The sequence below is a fragment of the Candida dubliniensis genome, chromosome 1 (assembly GCF_000026945.1).
Source record: "Candida dubliniensis CD36 chromosome 1, complete sequence".
Lineage (NCBI taxonomy): Eukaryota > Fungi > Ascomycota > Pichiomycetes > Serinales > Debaryomycetaceae > Candida > Candida dubliniensis.
The window spans coordinates 229,089-246,764 of NC_012860.1; the positions used below are offsets into that span (position 1 = coordinate 229,089).

Here is a 17,676-nt window from a genome sequence, read left to right on the forward strand (position 1 = left end):
TATTAACTTATACAACTGCAAAGAGAAAACAGAATCGTGTTTATACACCAGAAGTTTAAGCGAAGAATCTTGGAATATCACTCTTCCAGAAATCGGCAGTTCTTCACAATCCATTGCTTTTGATATTCATACCTTTGAATTTAGGTCTTGGTTATTGATTCTTTTTTTTTTTTTTAATAGACTTCCCTGCATGGAATAGAGACCAACCAACTAATTCTAAAGACTTTTAATAAATCATGGATAATAACAGTAATACCCATTCAAGTCGAGGTAGACCTGGTATAATTATAAACCCTCCGACTGAATCAAATCTCAACATACAACATATTCTGGAAGAAGAGCAGGCATCTTATGACGAAGATTACGACCCAAATAAGACATACATATCTGATTCACAGTACTGGCAGAGACAATCCTTTTTGCATAATGAAGACGATTTAGCTAGTGTAGAGATACCCGAGTTGCACCAAATTCAAGACAGAGCACCAGATTCATTACTGATTCACTCAGACAAGCGATCATCGCGAAGTGGACGAGACATACTTAATGTGCTACATTTGAGCAGACCAAGCTCACCTAGGACGCCTAATTCAGCTACATCAACACCAAGTCTAGGACATGCAATCGAAGATGAAGATTTGGATGAGCTAAAGGAAGGATTAAATTATGCATTGGGTACTAAGGAAAATGAAGCAAATTGGTTCCCTGTAAATAAGTTATCCAAATCAACAACACAACAGAGAGAAGAGACTTCAGGTGATGAAAATTCTAGTTTTGTGAATTTCACAACTGATATTCCTTTGAATGATTTATCCCCCTTCATTTCCAACCCAAACACAAATAAAAACAAAAGCGACACTTCGTCAAAATACGTGGTAAATTCTCCCTTTGAAACTAGGTCGAATTTAGGTTTACCAGTTGACCCGGGGCTTTTGGAAACAGGCTCGTTGATGTCACCCTATCCCAAAGACGGGGGTGGTTCTTCCCCTAGAATTGCTAATGCAATCTCAAGAATATCAGATCGTATTGCTGGTGCAGGGGGGAGTAGTAGACGAAACGAAGAAAATACCGAAAGATTGAGTGCAGTAGAGTCTCAAGCAAGTTTACCTTTACCCACACCAATGAGTGAACATTTTACGTTTTTTGATGAGTCAAACAAGTCCACCAACAAAAGTGATAAAACATCTGTTGGTAATACATCTCTTAGAAATGAAAGCGACACCAATTTAGATTCAAATATTGAGGGATTGGGGTTGTATCTACAGCAAACGAACAAACTGCAAATATCAAGCACAGGACAACACGAGTACTCACGTGAAGTCCCAGTAACAGACTATCTCCGATTACCTAAAAAACTGCATCAGAACAACAGAACCAATTTCCAAGAGTTTGACACTATGTATTTATTTGGGAAGTCATTGGGTATATTCACTCCCGAGTCTAAAGTTCGACAATTTTGCTATCATGTGTGTGAGAACAAATTCATAAACACATTCCTTTTGGTCATTTTGATTTTGCAAGTATGCTTATTGACTTATAGACAATGGAACCCTTTTGTGCTTAATGGATATTTTATCAAAGGATATAACTGGGCAGATTATTTGCTCATGGTTATAAATGTCATTTATACAGCAGAAGTCATAGGAAAAATCATAGCTTACGGATTTTACGATGATCACATAATGTTTGATGAATTAGGGTTGCCATATCCCAAAAATGAAATTACCAAAGAATATTTTAGTAAGAATTACATTTCAAAAATTTTGAAATCTTTAGGCATTTTCAAGTCCCGAGCGGAAAAGAAAAGACAAGAAAAGTTCATATCTCAGGAAAATGATAAAAGAAGCTCTAGCGAAGATAGTGAGATTAGAGAAATTGACTTGAATGATAGTAGGCAGGATTTATTAGGTGAATCAAATCGATCATTTGGTTTGAAAGACAAATATCATATGGACCTGCACCATCGGAATTATATACCCCTCAGATCCCAAGCAAATGATCCTGAGGATTTAGATAAAACTACTCCAGTGCCTAAACAGATGTTAGAGGCCAAAAACACTTTTTTCAAACCAACACCCAATACTTTTGAAAAACTAAATTTGAAAAGAGCATTTTTCAGAAGCAGTTGGCAAAGAGTAGACTTTATATCGATGGTTTGTTTTTGGATTTCATTATTTTTATCAATCAATCACTATGATGCCGATCACCACATTATGTTGTTTAGAGCACTCAGTTGTCTTCGTATTTTGAGACTTTGTAACTTGACTACTGGTACTACCACCATTTTGACTGCATGTAAGATAGCCATTCCTCAGTTGATTGATGTTTCAATTTTTATTGCCTGCTTTTGGCTATTTTTTGGTATAATAGGAGTACAAACGTTCAAATCTTCATTAACCAGACATTGTGTGTGGACCAATCCCGATGATCCAACCGACACATTTGTGAATTCTGATCTGTATTGTGGATCTTATATTGGCCTTGATGGAGCACCAACAGCGTATTTAATGAGGGATGGCCTGTCGTCAAACGTTATAAAAGGCTACCGATGTCCCATGTATTCGCAATGTGTATCTGGGGATAATCCCTACAATGGAACATTAAACTTTGACAATATATTGCAATCGTTAGAAATTGTGTTTGTTATTATGAGTGCAAATACATTTACTGATATTATGTATTACACTATGGATACAGACAATATGGCAGCCTGTTTATTTTTCATTGGATGTATATTTGTAATGACAGTTTGGTTAATCAATGTGTTTATTGCTATCATAGTTGCGTCATTCAATATCACTAGAATGGAGGTTGCAGAAGAAAAGAAGAAGAAACGTGAAGGAAGACGTATTTTTAAAATATTTGGATACGCAGATCAAGATGTCCAAATGCACGAAGAACGACTTGAGTTTTTGAAAAACCAAAATGTGTTTTTAAAATGGTATTATAACCTTGAATTTTTTTTTGTGATCTGTGTTATTATCGATTTATTTGTCCAATGCTTCAGAAGGTCTGATATGTCTGATCGTAGGGCACATCTATTGTATCGATTTGAAGCATCTTTTACTGGTGTGTTTATGGTTGAAGTTATCTTGCGTTTTGCTTTTTACTTTCCAAATTGGAGATTATTTTTCAGAGTGAAAAGAAACTGTTTTGATTTGTTTTTGGCAGTAATCACCACCATAATTATTATTGGACCAATTAAAACTGCCCTCGGACATGCATATTACTGGTTAACTGTTTTTCAAGTGATGAGAGCCTATAGAGTAGTATTGTGGACTTCGATTACAAGAAATTTGTGGTTGAAAATAATGAGAAATTTCAAAGCAATTTTTGATTTAGCATTGTTTTACTTTATCTTACTTTTTTTGGTTAGCATAATCTTGGCTAGATATTTTGAAGGAGTTGTCTCACAAGATGAAGCCGGTGATCTTGATTTCCCTATGACCACGTTGCCAGGAGTTTTCATTGCTTTGTATGTTATCACGTCGACGGAAAACTGGACAGAGATACTTTATGGAATGCAACAATATGCTACAACCACATCATCTCGATCATTTGGGTCAGTTTTCTTAATTGGATGGTTCATGTTGTCTAATATGATTATCCTCAATATTTTCATTGCCGTTATCGCTAAAACATTAGAGGTTTCTGAAGAAGGCAAGCGGAAACAGCAATTATTGCAATTTATTGACACCATGACAAACAAACTACAAGATATTGAACAGGACTCAGGGTTGCTATCCAAAATCAAGAAAAAATTATTCAGAAGAAAACAAGTTAAAGATGAACTAGAGGAAGCAGTTGTCAATTTACTTTTGAGCGGTACTGCTGTGAATGATTTTTTGGAAAACGATGCTCGCAACGAAATCGATGATGATGATGAAGGAGAAGCAATAAGAACTTTACCTACATCGACATGGAAACGATGGTTAGGGGTGAATTACTGGCGTACCCTCAATTTATTCAAAAACAACCCATTTTATGGAAATAAGGCTGAGGGAAGGAAAGTATCTTTGGAAAATTTCAATCCAGCAAATTTTGCTCGAACTATTGTTAAAGAAAGAAAGAATATTGTCAGCAAACAAAACGAGTTTTTAGAAGCCAATCCACGATATAATTATGTGTTTTATGTAATTGGGCCACATCATCCACTTCGTAGATTGTGTCAAAAAATGGTGAAACCAAGTTATGGAGAAAGAATTGATGGTGCTGTTCCTTACAAGCCTGTAGCAGAAGCTATGGTTGTATTAATGTTCATTGCAACAATCACATTAGTTGTAATTGCATGTTATATGACTCCTATTTTCCGTATGGATCATGCCGGTGAGCCCTGGGTATTTTGGGCAGAATTTGTATTTGTGATGATATTTACCATTGAATTTTCTATCAAAGTAATCGCTGATGGCTTCATCTTTACCCCGAATGCTTATACTCGATCGTCTTGGAATCTTATTGATTTTGTGGTGTTGCTTTCCTTGTGGATAGAAACAATTGCTTATTTGAAAAATGACGGGAAGTTGTCAAGAATTGTCAGGGGGTTGAAAGCATTGAGAGCATTGAGATTGTTAACGGTCAGTGATACAGCAAAAGCCAATTTCCATAACACAATGATTGCTGGATTTTGGAAAATTATTAATGCTGCAGTTATTTCCCTTTGTTTATTGCTTCCATTTTCAATTTGGGGATTGAATATCTTTAATGGACGACTTGGATATTGCGTTGATGGAGAGTCTGACATGAGTTCTTGTTACAATGAATATCAGAATTCTGTGTTCAATTGGCAAATTGTTAGCCCAAACGTGTATACCAATCCTCAATTGGAATTCAACCGATTTGCATCTTCATTTGCTACTTTGTTTGAAATTGTTTCATTAGAAGGTTGGGTCGACTTATTAAACAATGTCATGGCTAGTACAGGGGTCGGTACCCCTAAGGAAACCAATGCGACTCCATTCAATGGATTTTTTGTGGTTCTTTTCAATTTTGTCAGTATTATCTTTATTTTGACGTTGTTTGTATCTGTGATCATTAGTAATTACTCGAGATCAACTGGAAGGGCTTATATGACAACTGATCAGATATCTTGGTATCGAGTTAAGAAGATATTGGTGCAAGTTAAACCTTCGAAAAGAAAGAATATTGACAATCTTCATGTCATAAGAAGATTTTGTTACAGAATGACCGTGGAAAGAAATCCTGTTTGGACAAGAACTTTGAATTGTGTTTTGGTTTTTCATGTCATAGCATTATTGTTAGAATGTTTCCCGTCATATGATAGTTTGAATCAATTTAGAACTCTGATTTACATGATTGCATCCAGTATGTTTTTCGTAAATTCAATTATGCTTTTCACGGGACAAGGATTTTCTACATTTATGCAATACAAGTGGAATATTTTTAATTTGGTGGTATCTTTAGGTGCCTTTGGAACTACTACAGGGTCGTACTTTTTGGACCCCAATTCCCCCTTGATAAATATTAACAAGTTATTCTTGGTTGCTATTTTAGTGTTTGTGATTCCTCGTAGTAACAGATTGAGTCAACTTTTGCGATTTGCTTCTGCGTCCTTGCCATCTTTGATTTCCTTGGTATTTACATGGATTATTGTATTTTTGGTTTTCGCAATTGCCATGAATCAAATTTTTGGAATGACAAGACTAGGTCCTAATACTACTGGAAATATTAATTTAAGATCAGTCCCCAAGGCATTGATTGTTTTATTTAGATGCAGTTTTGGAGAAGGATGGAATTATATTATGGAAGATTTTGCATTAGCTCAACCATTTTGCACCAGTGAAAATAATCTTGATAACAGTGATTGTGGCAATAAACAATATGCTTATATTCTTTTCATTGCCTGGAACATAATATCAATGTACATATTTTTGAATATGTTTATTTCATTGATTTTAGATAGTTTTGATTATATTGGACATAAAGAAAGCTATAACCAATTGATTCAAAGAGAAGAAATCCGGAAATTTAAAAGAACTTGGCAAAAATTTGATCCTCAAGGGACCGGTTACATTAAACCAATTGAATTACCCAAATTGTTACATTCACTTGAAGGTGCCTTATCGTTCCATTTTTATACTGGGCTGTTAACAATTCCGGAATTGTGCAAAAAATGGATTATTAGAAATAATCCCAATGATCCATATGATGTGACCATTAATTATGAAGCCATTGAACATACAATGGAACAAATGGATATCCCCAAGATTAGAGAAAGACGGAAAGCTTATGAAATGTTTATTGAAGAGGCATTGTTATGTATGGAGTTGAATAATGATCCTGGTATATCCTTTACGAGAATTTTATTGCAATTGCCATTATACACATCGTTTGATACAAGTAATTGTTTTAATTTAATTGATTATTTGGATAGAAGGTTATTGATACAGAAAGTTATGAAACGTTTACATACCAAGCGAGTCTATGAAACTATTGCTACTTATGTTTGTCGTTGGAAGTTTAAAAAGGACAATCGATTAGGTATTAAAGATACAAACCTTGCCTTTGATAAAAGATTGGCCAGAAACAGTTATTTGCGGAATGATCAATTATTGATTAATAAGAATCCTCCAACGATATTTGTCACTGATGAAGCTGGCAAAAGAAATCTGAGTGATATAAATGTCCGTGATTCCTCTTCAGTAGGTACCGAAAGGAATTCGGTGATTTATGGAGATCATAGTATTTCAAGTGGAGTATACTATCCTAGCACACCAGTGGCTAAGCTTAATCATTCTCAACATGTGAAACCTTCTCATCCAAAGTTGTTTATTGAAATTCCATCACAAAATCCTCAAAGAGAATTTATAACTACTGAAGATGAAGTAAAAGTGTCGCCATTTATGGATCCTGAAGAAGTTAATGAATATGAAAGCAAAAATAGTGGTTCATTGGTTGATGTTGGTAGTATTGAAGAGATTCTTGAACTGTCATCTTGGAAAAATGCCTTTGATGATTTAAAATCTGATGAAAAAAGGAAGAAATAGCTAGTGGTAGCCAAAAAAAAAAAAAGAATTTTTATAGATAATAATAGAAGAATATACATGGTTTAATAATGTTTGTTTTTATGAAAAATAAAAAGAATTATTTATACACATACATATTAACTATGCTCTAATCTGTCTTAATATCATTCAAACCCAATCCTTCGTTTTGTTCAAAAGTTCTTTCAAATTCTTCAATAGTCATATTTGGATCATTATCGGGAGCATAAACATTCTGTATATAAGAAGAAGCTAAAGGATCTTCCATAACAATAGTGAATCCAATTTTCCCATCGATAGCATCTTGTAATCTTGCAAAAAATCCCGTCCATCTAGTTTTAGTTTCATCATCCATTGAATCTGAAGTTTGAGTGAAAACTCTACTATGTAATTCTTCTAAAACTTGAGTCAATAATCCTTCAATAGTAGTAAATCTACCGCCTAAAGTTCCTGGAGTCAAATCTAAATTCAATTCAGGAATATTTAACCCACAAGTTTCGCTTTTCAAAATATCACGAGCTAAATCTTCAGGATCAGTCACTTTTAATGTAATTCTTTTACCCTTTTCTGGAATAGCCCCACCAGTTTTTACTTCATTTGATTTATAACCACAATGGTCACATACAGTGGACATTAAAATAACATCCTTGAAATGAGGAATATTAACTGTTTTCATATGAGTTTCACATGGTTTATAACATGAGGAACAAGTGGCAGCAAATGTTTGGACTTCATTACTGAAATTTTCAATCTCAGACGCATCAGATTTGAAACCAGTAGTGTGAAGATTGGAATGTTCTCCTTCTGATTGTGGCTGTTCTTTATTTAAATTGGATGATATGTTTGAATCAGTGGCTTGCTTTTTATTGGCTAATTCAGCTTGTCTATGTTGAGCAACATCATCAGCAGAAATTAATCCCAAAAATACATTTTGTTCAGCAGTTCTATTGTATTCATACATGGCCCATTTATGAGTTGGTTCACCGGGAACATATTCAATCCACGAATTACCTGCTGGATCATCCACAGTCACTGTTAATGGAACAGTATTGGGGTCACAATTAATGAACAGCTTGATTTTGTTTATCACTTGCTCAATTTTTTCATAGACTTCTGGTTGAACGGTTTGTCTTTGTGGTTGATCAGATTCTAAATCTTCAATCATTTCTTGTAAAATACCTTCAACATTGATTAATTGACCTCTTTTCGGAGGAATTTCAATATCTAATTCAGTAAATCTAACCGTAGCAGTTTCTGATTTGACAATTTGACGGTTGAAATCTTTTTTGTTTTCAACTTTTAATACATATCTTGCCCCCTTTTCTGCAATTTGAGCTGCTGGTTGAATTTCACTATTTTTAAATCCACAATGAGGACATTCAAATGACATTATAATAACTTCTCTGAAATATGGAATTCTTGTCAATAACATTCTGGTCACCCCATTCTTATGACAGTTCATACATAAAGATTCAACTTCTTGAACTGGGTGTCCTTCAGCATCGGCAGCTCCTGTTTGTTTAATAGCGTTGTCGACTTCTTGAGCTTGTTCTCCCACACTAGAAAATATTTCTTGCTGTTGTTTGGTTTCTTCAGACATGCTGCTATCTTCTATTTTAGCCTTTTTATCAATATGAGCACCTTCTTCAGACATTTACGAGATATTGTGTACTGTTTATGTACTGAGGACTTTCCATTCTTTGACCAAATTTTTTTTTTTTTTTTCAGATGAGATGATGATTACTATATGCAATACAGGCTCACTTCTAGAATATTCCAGGTCATTCTTAGGCGAATATAGAGATATCAGTTTAATAATAACAGTATCAGCAGTGATTGTGGTTGAGTACCAATTCATTTAGTTATATGGAGTCCATGAAACTTGAGTTATGTAAGATAATGATTGATTTAGTTCTTTGCTGGGTTTTTTTTTGCAAAATATTTTTACCAACTATCGTCAATTTTATCAACGACAAAAGTGTTTATACAAAACTGGCATTAATAGGCGACACATAGATAATAGAAGCTATCATTATTTCACGTGGACTTCAGATTAATATAAAGTTGACGCATCACAAAGTACAATTTGAATTGGTGAATTAAGTTTTGTTTTGCCACAGCCATATCTTCAAGTTTATCGTCTATAATTGCAGTAAACAAAAAAGATCCACAATTTTTGTTTGAAACTTTGTATCAACAAAAATCAAAATGATTGATAATATATTGTTAGTTAATCGATCAATCACTTCTAAGTAAACGCGTTCTTTTTATGCTTTTTTTGTATGAATAACAATGAAAAACAATTCTTTCTAAAATAAGTTAAATAGAAAGGAATTACATAATTAGTAATAATTCAGATTATAACTTCATTAACAAACCATTAGTTGTTGAAATAAAGTTGCTGTAATCTTTTGTTTTCAAAATATTGTGAATAGTCTCATCTTAAAAGAAATAATTAAGTACACAATCAAAATCATCTGCAACAACTTATGATGAAAACAAAAAGAATAAAACTAACTTGTGATAAGGTTTCATTATGTACAGTTGTATTGTTATCAATTATTGTTGTAATCTTATCTAAAGTTTTGGTCATGAAATGAAATGACATGGTTTGAACAATTGCAATTGTGGCTGCAACAATACAATACCTGTCGCATTATTGTGGTGGTGGTGGTGGTGGTGGTGGCGGCAACTACAGTAGTGCATGAGACGAAAACCACTTTTTTTCCTTTCTGAACATATTGGCAAAAAATAGTTAACTAACCAAAATATAATCTTGTGGTTTGCCTAACTATTAATTTGAAATGTACAAATTGTAATCTTTCCAGATTGTCCATTTGTTGCTTTCAATATATAATAATAACAATATAGTGTGAAATTATGCAAAGATTGCTGTTTTAGTAATTTCCATTTAATTGGGTAATAGTTTTTCGTCAAACAGGTCAAAAATCCTCTTTTCGTATTGAAATTGTTTAAACTATATATAAAAATGTAGATCCAAATCCAACTTTCGGGTCGGACCAATAGCTAAATGACCCGAGAATGACTATTTTTTTTTTTTTTTTTGGATGTCCCCCTCTTCTTCTTCTTCTCTCCTCCTATACAATTCGTTAAAAGTCAATAATTAAAGTTTAAGCGGTAGTAATTATTTTAGTTGTTCTCAAATAAGGAATTAGAGAATATCAAAACCATGATGATCAATGCCCGAGCAATGGGGAATGGTTCGCTAAGTTCTAGAAGTAAAAAAGATATAATAAGACCAGTTTTGTAATGTCACGTTTTGTTACAATCTCTCTTTTTCTTTTCGATTAATAGTCTTTTGGGTTTTGTGTAATAACGAGAAAGCGGGTGGGTGGGTGATGCCAATATTAATATGCAGTACTCAAATTTTAGCAGAAGAAATCCTATTTGCATATAAAATGGTGATGGAAAGAAGCCACAGATTATTATTTTCTTTCTTTTTTCTGCCACTTCAAATTTTCAAGTTAAAAAGCTTCACATATTTTGTTCAAGTCATTATTATTATTATTGTGGATTTTCCATTTGAATAACACATTCTACCGGGGGTTTATTACTTATATATTTCACAACATTCCCCATCTTATTCTTTTTGTTTATATTAGTTGTGATTACAACCTAGCTTCTGGGATTTTTTTGTTTGTTGTCAAACATTAAATCCAATTCAGGAATCAACAACCAAACTATTTTCATACAACTCCAACTGCTTGAGGACTCCAAGTTATGAACTTACTAAATAATTGTGATGAGGTTTCATCTTCATCATCAAAGACAACCAACAACTTTAATAATCTAATAAATTCAACCACAACAGAACCATCTCAAACCCAACTGACATCATCATCAACAACTACGACGTCTGTATCTACAACACATTATTTACCAGACACCATATACTCATCACATACCAAATCAACTATAATAAGTAAAACCCCTTCAGACTTCATTCAAACACAACCGTCATCCCCAGAAGCAACCTCATCAATACAAACAATATCTAATCAAATCACAGATGACCTACCTAATCAAGAAGTTTCTGTTGTGACGCCATTTTTAGTAAAACATATTAGTGACGCCAATATGATCCCTAAGGATAATTTCCATAAATATTGTTATCGTCATAATCCTGATATTACTTGCAATAAACATACTGATGAAGTTCGAATGAAATTGATTCAAGATCAGTTGGATAAATTACCTAATGGTGATCAACAAGCAATAACTCATGTATGGTCAATTTTCAGTGCCGCACCAGTACAACATCGTCAATTAATATTACAAGGATTATTAAGTCAATGTTGTTTCCCCCAATTATCATTTATTTCCCAAGAAGTTTCTTCATTGATTAAAATTGATTTTATATCGACTTTACCCCAAGAAATATCCCTTAAAATCTTATGTTATTTGGACTGTCGATCATTATGTAATGCTGCCCAAGTTTCTCGTAAATGGAAAAGTTTAGCTGATGATGATAGAGTATGGCATTATATGTGTCAACAACATATTGATAGAAAATGTCCAAATTGTGGTTGGGGATTACCTTTGATGCATATGAAAAGAGCTCGTGAAATGACTGATGATGATAATATTAAACCTATAAAAAGAAATGACGAACAACAGCAACAGCAACAGCAACAACAACCACAACAAGGGTCATCACAATCACAAGTGTTGGATGCAGAGGGACAACCAGACAAGAAAAAATTAAAACTTGATACACCAGAAGATAACCACAAAAAAACTATACCTCCATCAGTTGTAGTGAAAAAGCGTCCATGGAAATCAGTTTATTCTGAAAGATTCAAATTAGAGAAAAATTGGCGTAAAGGAACTCATACAATTAAAACATTTACTGGACATAGTGACGGAGTTACATGTTTACAATTTAATCGGAAATATCTTATGACAGGATCATATGATACAACAATAAAAATATGGAAGATTGATAGTGGTGAATGTGTTAAAACATTAACTGGTCATACCAAAGGAGTTAGAGCATTAGTTTTTGATAATCAAAAATTAATTACTGGTGGATTAGATTCAACAATTAAAGTATGGAATTATCATACGGGACAATGTATTGCCACTTATCGAGGACATGATGATGCTGTTATTGCAGTTGATTTTACCAATAAATCCATTGTATCAGGATCAGCTGATCATACGGTTAGAGTATGGCATGTTGATTCAAGAACTTGCTATACATTGAGAGGTCATACTGATTGGGTCAATCATGTCAAAATTCATCTGGCTTCAAATACTATTTTTAGTGCTAGTGATGATACAACAGTTAGAATGTGGGATATGAATAGTAATCAATGTATCAAAGTTTTCGGGGGTATGGAAAATAATGGTCATATAGGACAAGTTCAATGTATTATTCCTTTTACTTATAAAGAAGAATTAATAGAAGATGAAAGTGAAAGTGATTCTGAAAATAATCAACATTCAGCAGCTGCCACCACCACAACATTAGGAAACAGCAATATATCATTATCAAACGATGAAGCAACAATTAATAGAACCACATTCACTTCCCATAACAACAATACTGCAACAAGTACTAATTCATATCCTACACATTTCTTAACTTCTGCATTAGATAATACCATCAAATTATGGGATGTTGCCACGGGAAAATGTATAAGAACTCAATTTGGTCATATTGAAGGAGTTTGGTCTATTGCTGCCGATACATTTAGAATCATTAGTGGTGCTCATGATCGATTAATTAAAGTATGGGATTTACAAAATGGAAAATGTTTACATACATTTACTAATAATCTGAGCGTTTCATGTGTTGGATTAAGTGATTCAAGATTTGTTGCTGGTTTAGAAAATGGAGAAGTTAAAATGTATTGTTTTGATTGATTGATTGATTTTAAAGGTCATATACACAAGGAAATTGATTTATTAATGGAGGGTTTTTTTATGTATCTAACGTAATTTGTATTATTACTACTTTTTTTAATAGGAAATATATTTTTCTTTTTTTTTTGGAGAATAACATGATTCATATTGAGCTGTAATTTTTAAATACGAGAGTTTAATAATAATAGACAATTCCGTAAACTTGGTTTCTGAGATTAAGCTGTTGATCGTGACATTGAATTATTTCATGAAGCATGAGAATAGAAGTAATCAAAAAACCTACAATATTTGGACAACATTAATATTAATGTACTCTTTATTTTTTTTTTTTTTGCAACACATTACATAAACGTTAGTGCAACAACGATGCCTTAGTTTTCAATCTAGTCAATTACTTTCAACGAGGAATCGGCCACCAGTATTAAAATCCATTATCACCTCTTCAATTTGTTAAAAATGTTGGGGAGGATATGGAGAGACCACACACGGGTTACAATCAATTCTCTCTTATAGATAAATAAACATTTTTTACTTTCAAAACTATTTTAAAAATAATGGGTATCATCATCATTAATATAAAGACAAAGACAAACCTAAACTAAACTAAACTGAACTAAAACCAAATAAAACAATACATAATAATATAAACATGAACTTATGAACTGAAACAAAACGAAACAAAAATAAAAAAATTAAACTATCATGACCATCAACAGCTGATACTTGAATATATCAGAAATGCATTTGTTATGGCAAGTTCTTTTTTTTTTTTTTTTTTTTTCAATTCAGTAGTCAATAAAATACAACATAGCATGGAAAACAACTAAACAACATTCTCATGTTCCCAAAAACGATGAAATGGTGAACGAATTCTCTCTTGCAACTTTAACATTTTCATCACCATCATTGGTGCTAGTCTTACTGTTGTTACTTTCAGAACTGCTGTTGCTACTACTGCTGCTATTTCGACTGCCACCACCATTATTGTTATTATTATTATTGGTCCTTGGTTGACCATTAGAACCTACAGTAATTGTAGCATCAACACCACTAGCAGTATTTGAGGAGAAAAAACAATAATTCTCCAATAATTCCTTATAACTTTTAGAATTAAGAAACTTTGTTCTATTTGCTGCAGACAACCCAGAAAACGAAGGCCCTAAAGAAGAACTCTTTTTCTTCGAACCGGTAGAATCTTGTTTTTTATTGGATTTGCTACTATGAGAATCACTTTTCCCATTAACTTGTTGGGATTTAATTCCTAAGCCTTGATTTTCTTCTTTTTCAAGTTGCAGTGGTTGTTTTCCATGATCCAGTTTCAAACTTTCATCAACGAAATTTCTATTAAAATCCGAAGTATCCAATTTCGATAAATGAGGTTTAAACTTGGTCTTGTATTTTGCTGAACTTGTATTTTCTGGAGTCAATGCTGGTGATTTAATTGAATTTTGACCAAAATAATCTTCTGATAAATCAGGGGATTTGTGTAATGATGATAATAAAGGTGACGACAAATAATAATTATTCTTGACGAAATCGCTAATTTCAGAAAAATTACTCAGCCCACTACTGGAATCCACAATTGAAGTTTCCGAAGGTGATTCCAAACCAGAAGTTGCGGGTTCTATTGCAGTTGATTCTGTAATAGATTTTGAATTCATGCTAGTAGCTATTGCCGAGTCAGATGCAACTCGCTTAAGATAGGAGTTTGAATATCTTGGTTTCCGAGCATGCTCTTGAATCTTGGTACCAACAACACCTACATTCTTTCTTATAAATGGTTTAGTGACATCCGGCATTTGTTTGAATGACCTAACCAATTTAACTTCATAATTCTTGGATCCATTATTGTCCCAATACTCTTGATTGTTAGTCTCATATTTTATACACAATTGATAAGTTCGTTCGTGAGTACCAGTGCCGTCATCTTCATTGCTACTAGCGTCCAAAGAATCGGTAGATGAATTTGTGGAAAACTTTAAACTATTAAACAAGCTCTTCAATGGAATTTTAAATCCAAATCGATCGTAATCATTCAATTTCAAAACCTCAGGTCTTTCTTCGATATAGTTAGTGGGGAGTTCAATCACTGTCATCCAGTTATCCAACGAGTAACGAATGGTAATGTGTTTTTCAAAAGCAAGGTTTTGTACGGCCACATGGCCCAATAAGTATTTTCTATCACCGGATATGAATATTTTTTCCAAAAAAACTGGAGTCCCATTTTCAATCTTTTTCAAATACGATAATGGTGGGAAATTGGTAAGTTTCAATTGCCAATCAATCAACCCTTCCAATTTCTTTGGGTACTTTGTGTCGGTGCGAGAATGAAGACCTTGATGCCGTTGTCGTTGACGTTTCTCCTCATCATGATGATCGAATCCAAAACTTTTATTGTTGAAGTCGATGCTTTCAGGATCAGAATCACAAGAGTCGTTATCATAGCCATCATCATCGTCATCATCAGAATAATCGTAACCATCATCATCATCGGCTGGGTCTAATTTGGGTGAATTTGAAGCTGAGATAGCTGCTGGCCTATCTTTTTTATGGAAATAACGCACATCGGTCGAACCACCAAAATGCACTTGTTTATAGGTAGGAGTGGATGGTAATGATAGTGATCGTTTTTTGTGATAATAAAGGGGACTTTTCAAAGATGGTTTAACAAGTTCACCTGATTTTTTGCGAACCAATTTGTAGTCCGACAATTCCTCAGGTGAAAAAACTGGAGGGGTGCCATTTTTAGTATTAGTAATACCACCATCTAAATTAAAATAATCCAAACTTGTAGGTGATGGATCAGATGAATCGTCTATGCGAATGGGTCGAGCATTTAATTTACTGTTAGCCTGGGTTTGATCGTTGGATTTGATATACAATTCCTCTGAGCGTCTAGGTTTGTGCAAGAATCGCATAGATAGTGGTATTTCAGTAGACACAGATACATTGTGGGATTTTTCTATGGTTTCCATTACTGAAGGGATTTGTTGTTTAATCTTCTTCAGATGATACGTAATCCAATATTGCCTATCAACAAAAGGAGTTTGATTATATATATATGAATAAAGAAACTGATAAATAAAATGGATTAATTAAAATAAAATACAAAGGAAAAAAAAACGTTGAGGGGGGAATGAGGGAGGGAGGAAGGGAGGAAGGGAATAGGAGGAAAATTATTAAGTGATATGTGAAATGAAGTTTGTGGGTCTGATAAATTCTTTTTTTTTTATATATATATATATTGCTTTCAAGTATTCTTATATTATGATAGTAGTTGATTATTCTCCGTTTTTTTATTTCTTCTTATATTCTTTCTATAAAGTAAAAACTAATTGAGTTTGTGATAAACACCACACTGGACTAAGTAAAACTCCGGAAATAAATATCTGGTGGGAATTTCAATAATGAAAGGAGGAGAAGGAGAAGGAGGAGGAGGGGGAGGGAATGAAATTATCAAGGTGTATTTGTAGTTATAATAAGAAGAGTAGTGTAAAAGAAAAGTAATTATATTTACAAGAGGAAGTAAAAGAAGAAAACATAGAATAATATATATATGTATATGTTGTTTTGTTGTGTTTGGTTCACCTGACTCGGTCATAAATTAAGACAGGACAAAGTTTACAAAAAATAGAATTTATACTATAATACGAAACTGAATTAATTAACAAGTTCAATGCACATTACTAAATATTACAAAGTGCAATCTAAAATGGGAAGCTGATAAAAGGTTTGAAGATTTAGAGAGAGAAAGACTGTGGAAGAAAGGACCATAACACAGAAAAAAAAAAAAAAAACCTCCTTAAATTTTGATACTAACACAGAATAGAGTTACACAAAACCATAATTCTTAGTGTAAATACTTTTGTCCTTTCTTTTTTGTTGTTGCCACACAAACCACGACTTAATGGGGCATGACCGCGACTACGACTACTACTACACCACCAATTTGCATAATTTCTTGCTTTTCTTGGAGTTTTTTATACTGCCAGCACTCTTATCTTCTTTTATTAACTCTAAACTTATTTACAATGATTGTCTTGAAAGCATTGAAACAAGTTCATATAAATAGAGAGGGGGGAGAGAGAAAGAGGGGGTAGGTGGGAACTACCAATCCATAAGTTTAATGTACTATCAGAAATGAGGGGGGGGAGGGAGTAATACTTGTTACGTAAATTTGAAATGAAATATTTGAAAAATTTTACTTCCTATAATTAACAATTAAATTTTATCATACAAGTTTATTATTCAATTAAACTTGCAATAGCAGTGTTGACCCCTCATTTGGTTCTTCTTCTACTTTAGTCGTAGTAACGACGCCTTCCCTTGCTTTTGCTCCTCCCTTCCATTCCGCATAGTTGTAATTAAAACCATTGCTCATTACTACACTTCAGCAGAGATTCTCAAAAAGTCTACTCATTATTTGCCAATTATGGGGGCAATACACATTACAAGGGAATTTGTGGTAGTCGCTTTGATCATTTCTGACTAGCTATCTCTTTAGAGGTCACCTGGTGTTGATAGATAGACCATGCCTGACTTCTAACCAAAATCACAGTCTTGCGAGTATTGATAGGAATACCCACGGAACTACTTTCATGTTGGTTCCTATTCTACTCACTATTCATATAGACTATTCGTAAGTTTCATTTAACAAACTTTATGCATCTATGTATGAAATATACTTTTCATCATCTTTCAAGGAGAAGAAAATATGATGTGGGAATTGTATGCTTTATTTATGTATTAGTGCAGTATGTGGTCAGTCAATCGCAGTGCCCTATGC

The 17,676-nt window shown here is 33.4% G+C and overlaps 4 protein-coding genes across 4 annotated transcripts; 2 read left to right on the forward strand and 2 right to left on the reverse strand. All coding sequences in view use genetic code 12, as the record gives it.

The window, feature by feature from the left end:
* Positions 1–236: 236 nt before the first annotated feature.
* CD36_01040 (calcium channel, putative) lies at positions 237–7,004 on the forward strand (the record flags this gene model as incomplete). The annotated part of the gene is made up of 1 exon (XM_002416736.1): positions 237–7,004. One exon carries the CDS (start codon positions 237–239, stop codon positions 7,002–7,004), a length of 6,768 nt encoding a protein of 2,255 aa, XP_002416781.1.
* A 127-nt stretch (positions 7,005–7,131) lies between these two features.
* CD36_01050 (zinc-finger, translation elongation factor eEF-1-binding protein, putative) lies at positions 7,132–8,601 on the reverse strand (the record flags this gene model as incomplete). The annotated part of the gene is made up of 1 exon (XM_002416737.1): positions 7,132–8,601. One exon carries the CDS (start codon positions 8,599–8,601, stop codon positions 7,132–7,134), a length of 1,470 nt encoding a protein of 489 aa, XP_002416782.1.
* Positions 8,602–10,742: 2,141 nt separating this feature from the next.
* On the forward strand, positions 10,743–12,890 carry CD36_01060 (sulfur metabolism repression control protein, putative; the record flags this gene model as incomplete). Its single annotated transcript, XM_002416738.1, has 1 exon — positions 10,743–12,890. The coding sequence occupies one exon, from the start codon at positions 10,743–10,745 to the stop codon at positions 12,888–12,890; it is 2,148 nt and encodes a 715-aa protein (XP_002416783.1).
* Positions 12,891–13,726: 836 nt separating this feature from the next.
* On the reverse strand, positions 13,727–15,865 carry CD36_01070 (conserved hypothetical protein; the record flags this gene model as incomplete). Its single annotated transcript, XM_002416739.1, has 1 exon — positions 13,727–15,865. One exon carries the CDS (start codon positions 15,863–15,865, stop codon positions 13,727–13,729), a length of 2,139 nt encoding a protein of 712 aa, XP_002416784.1.
* Positions 15,866–17,676: the final 1,811 nt, after the last annotated feature.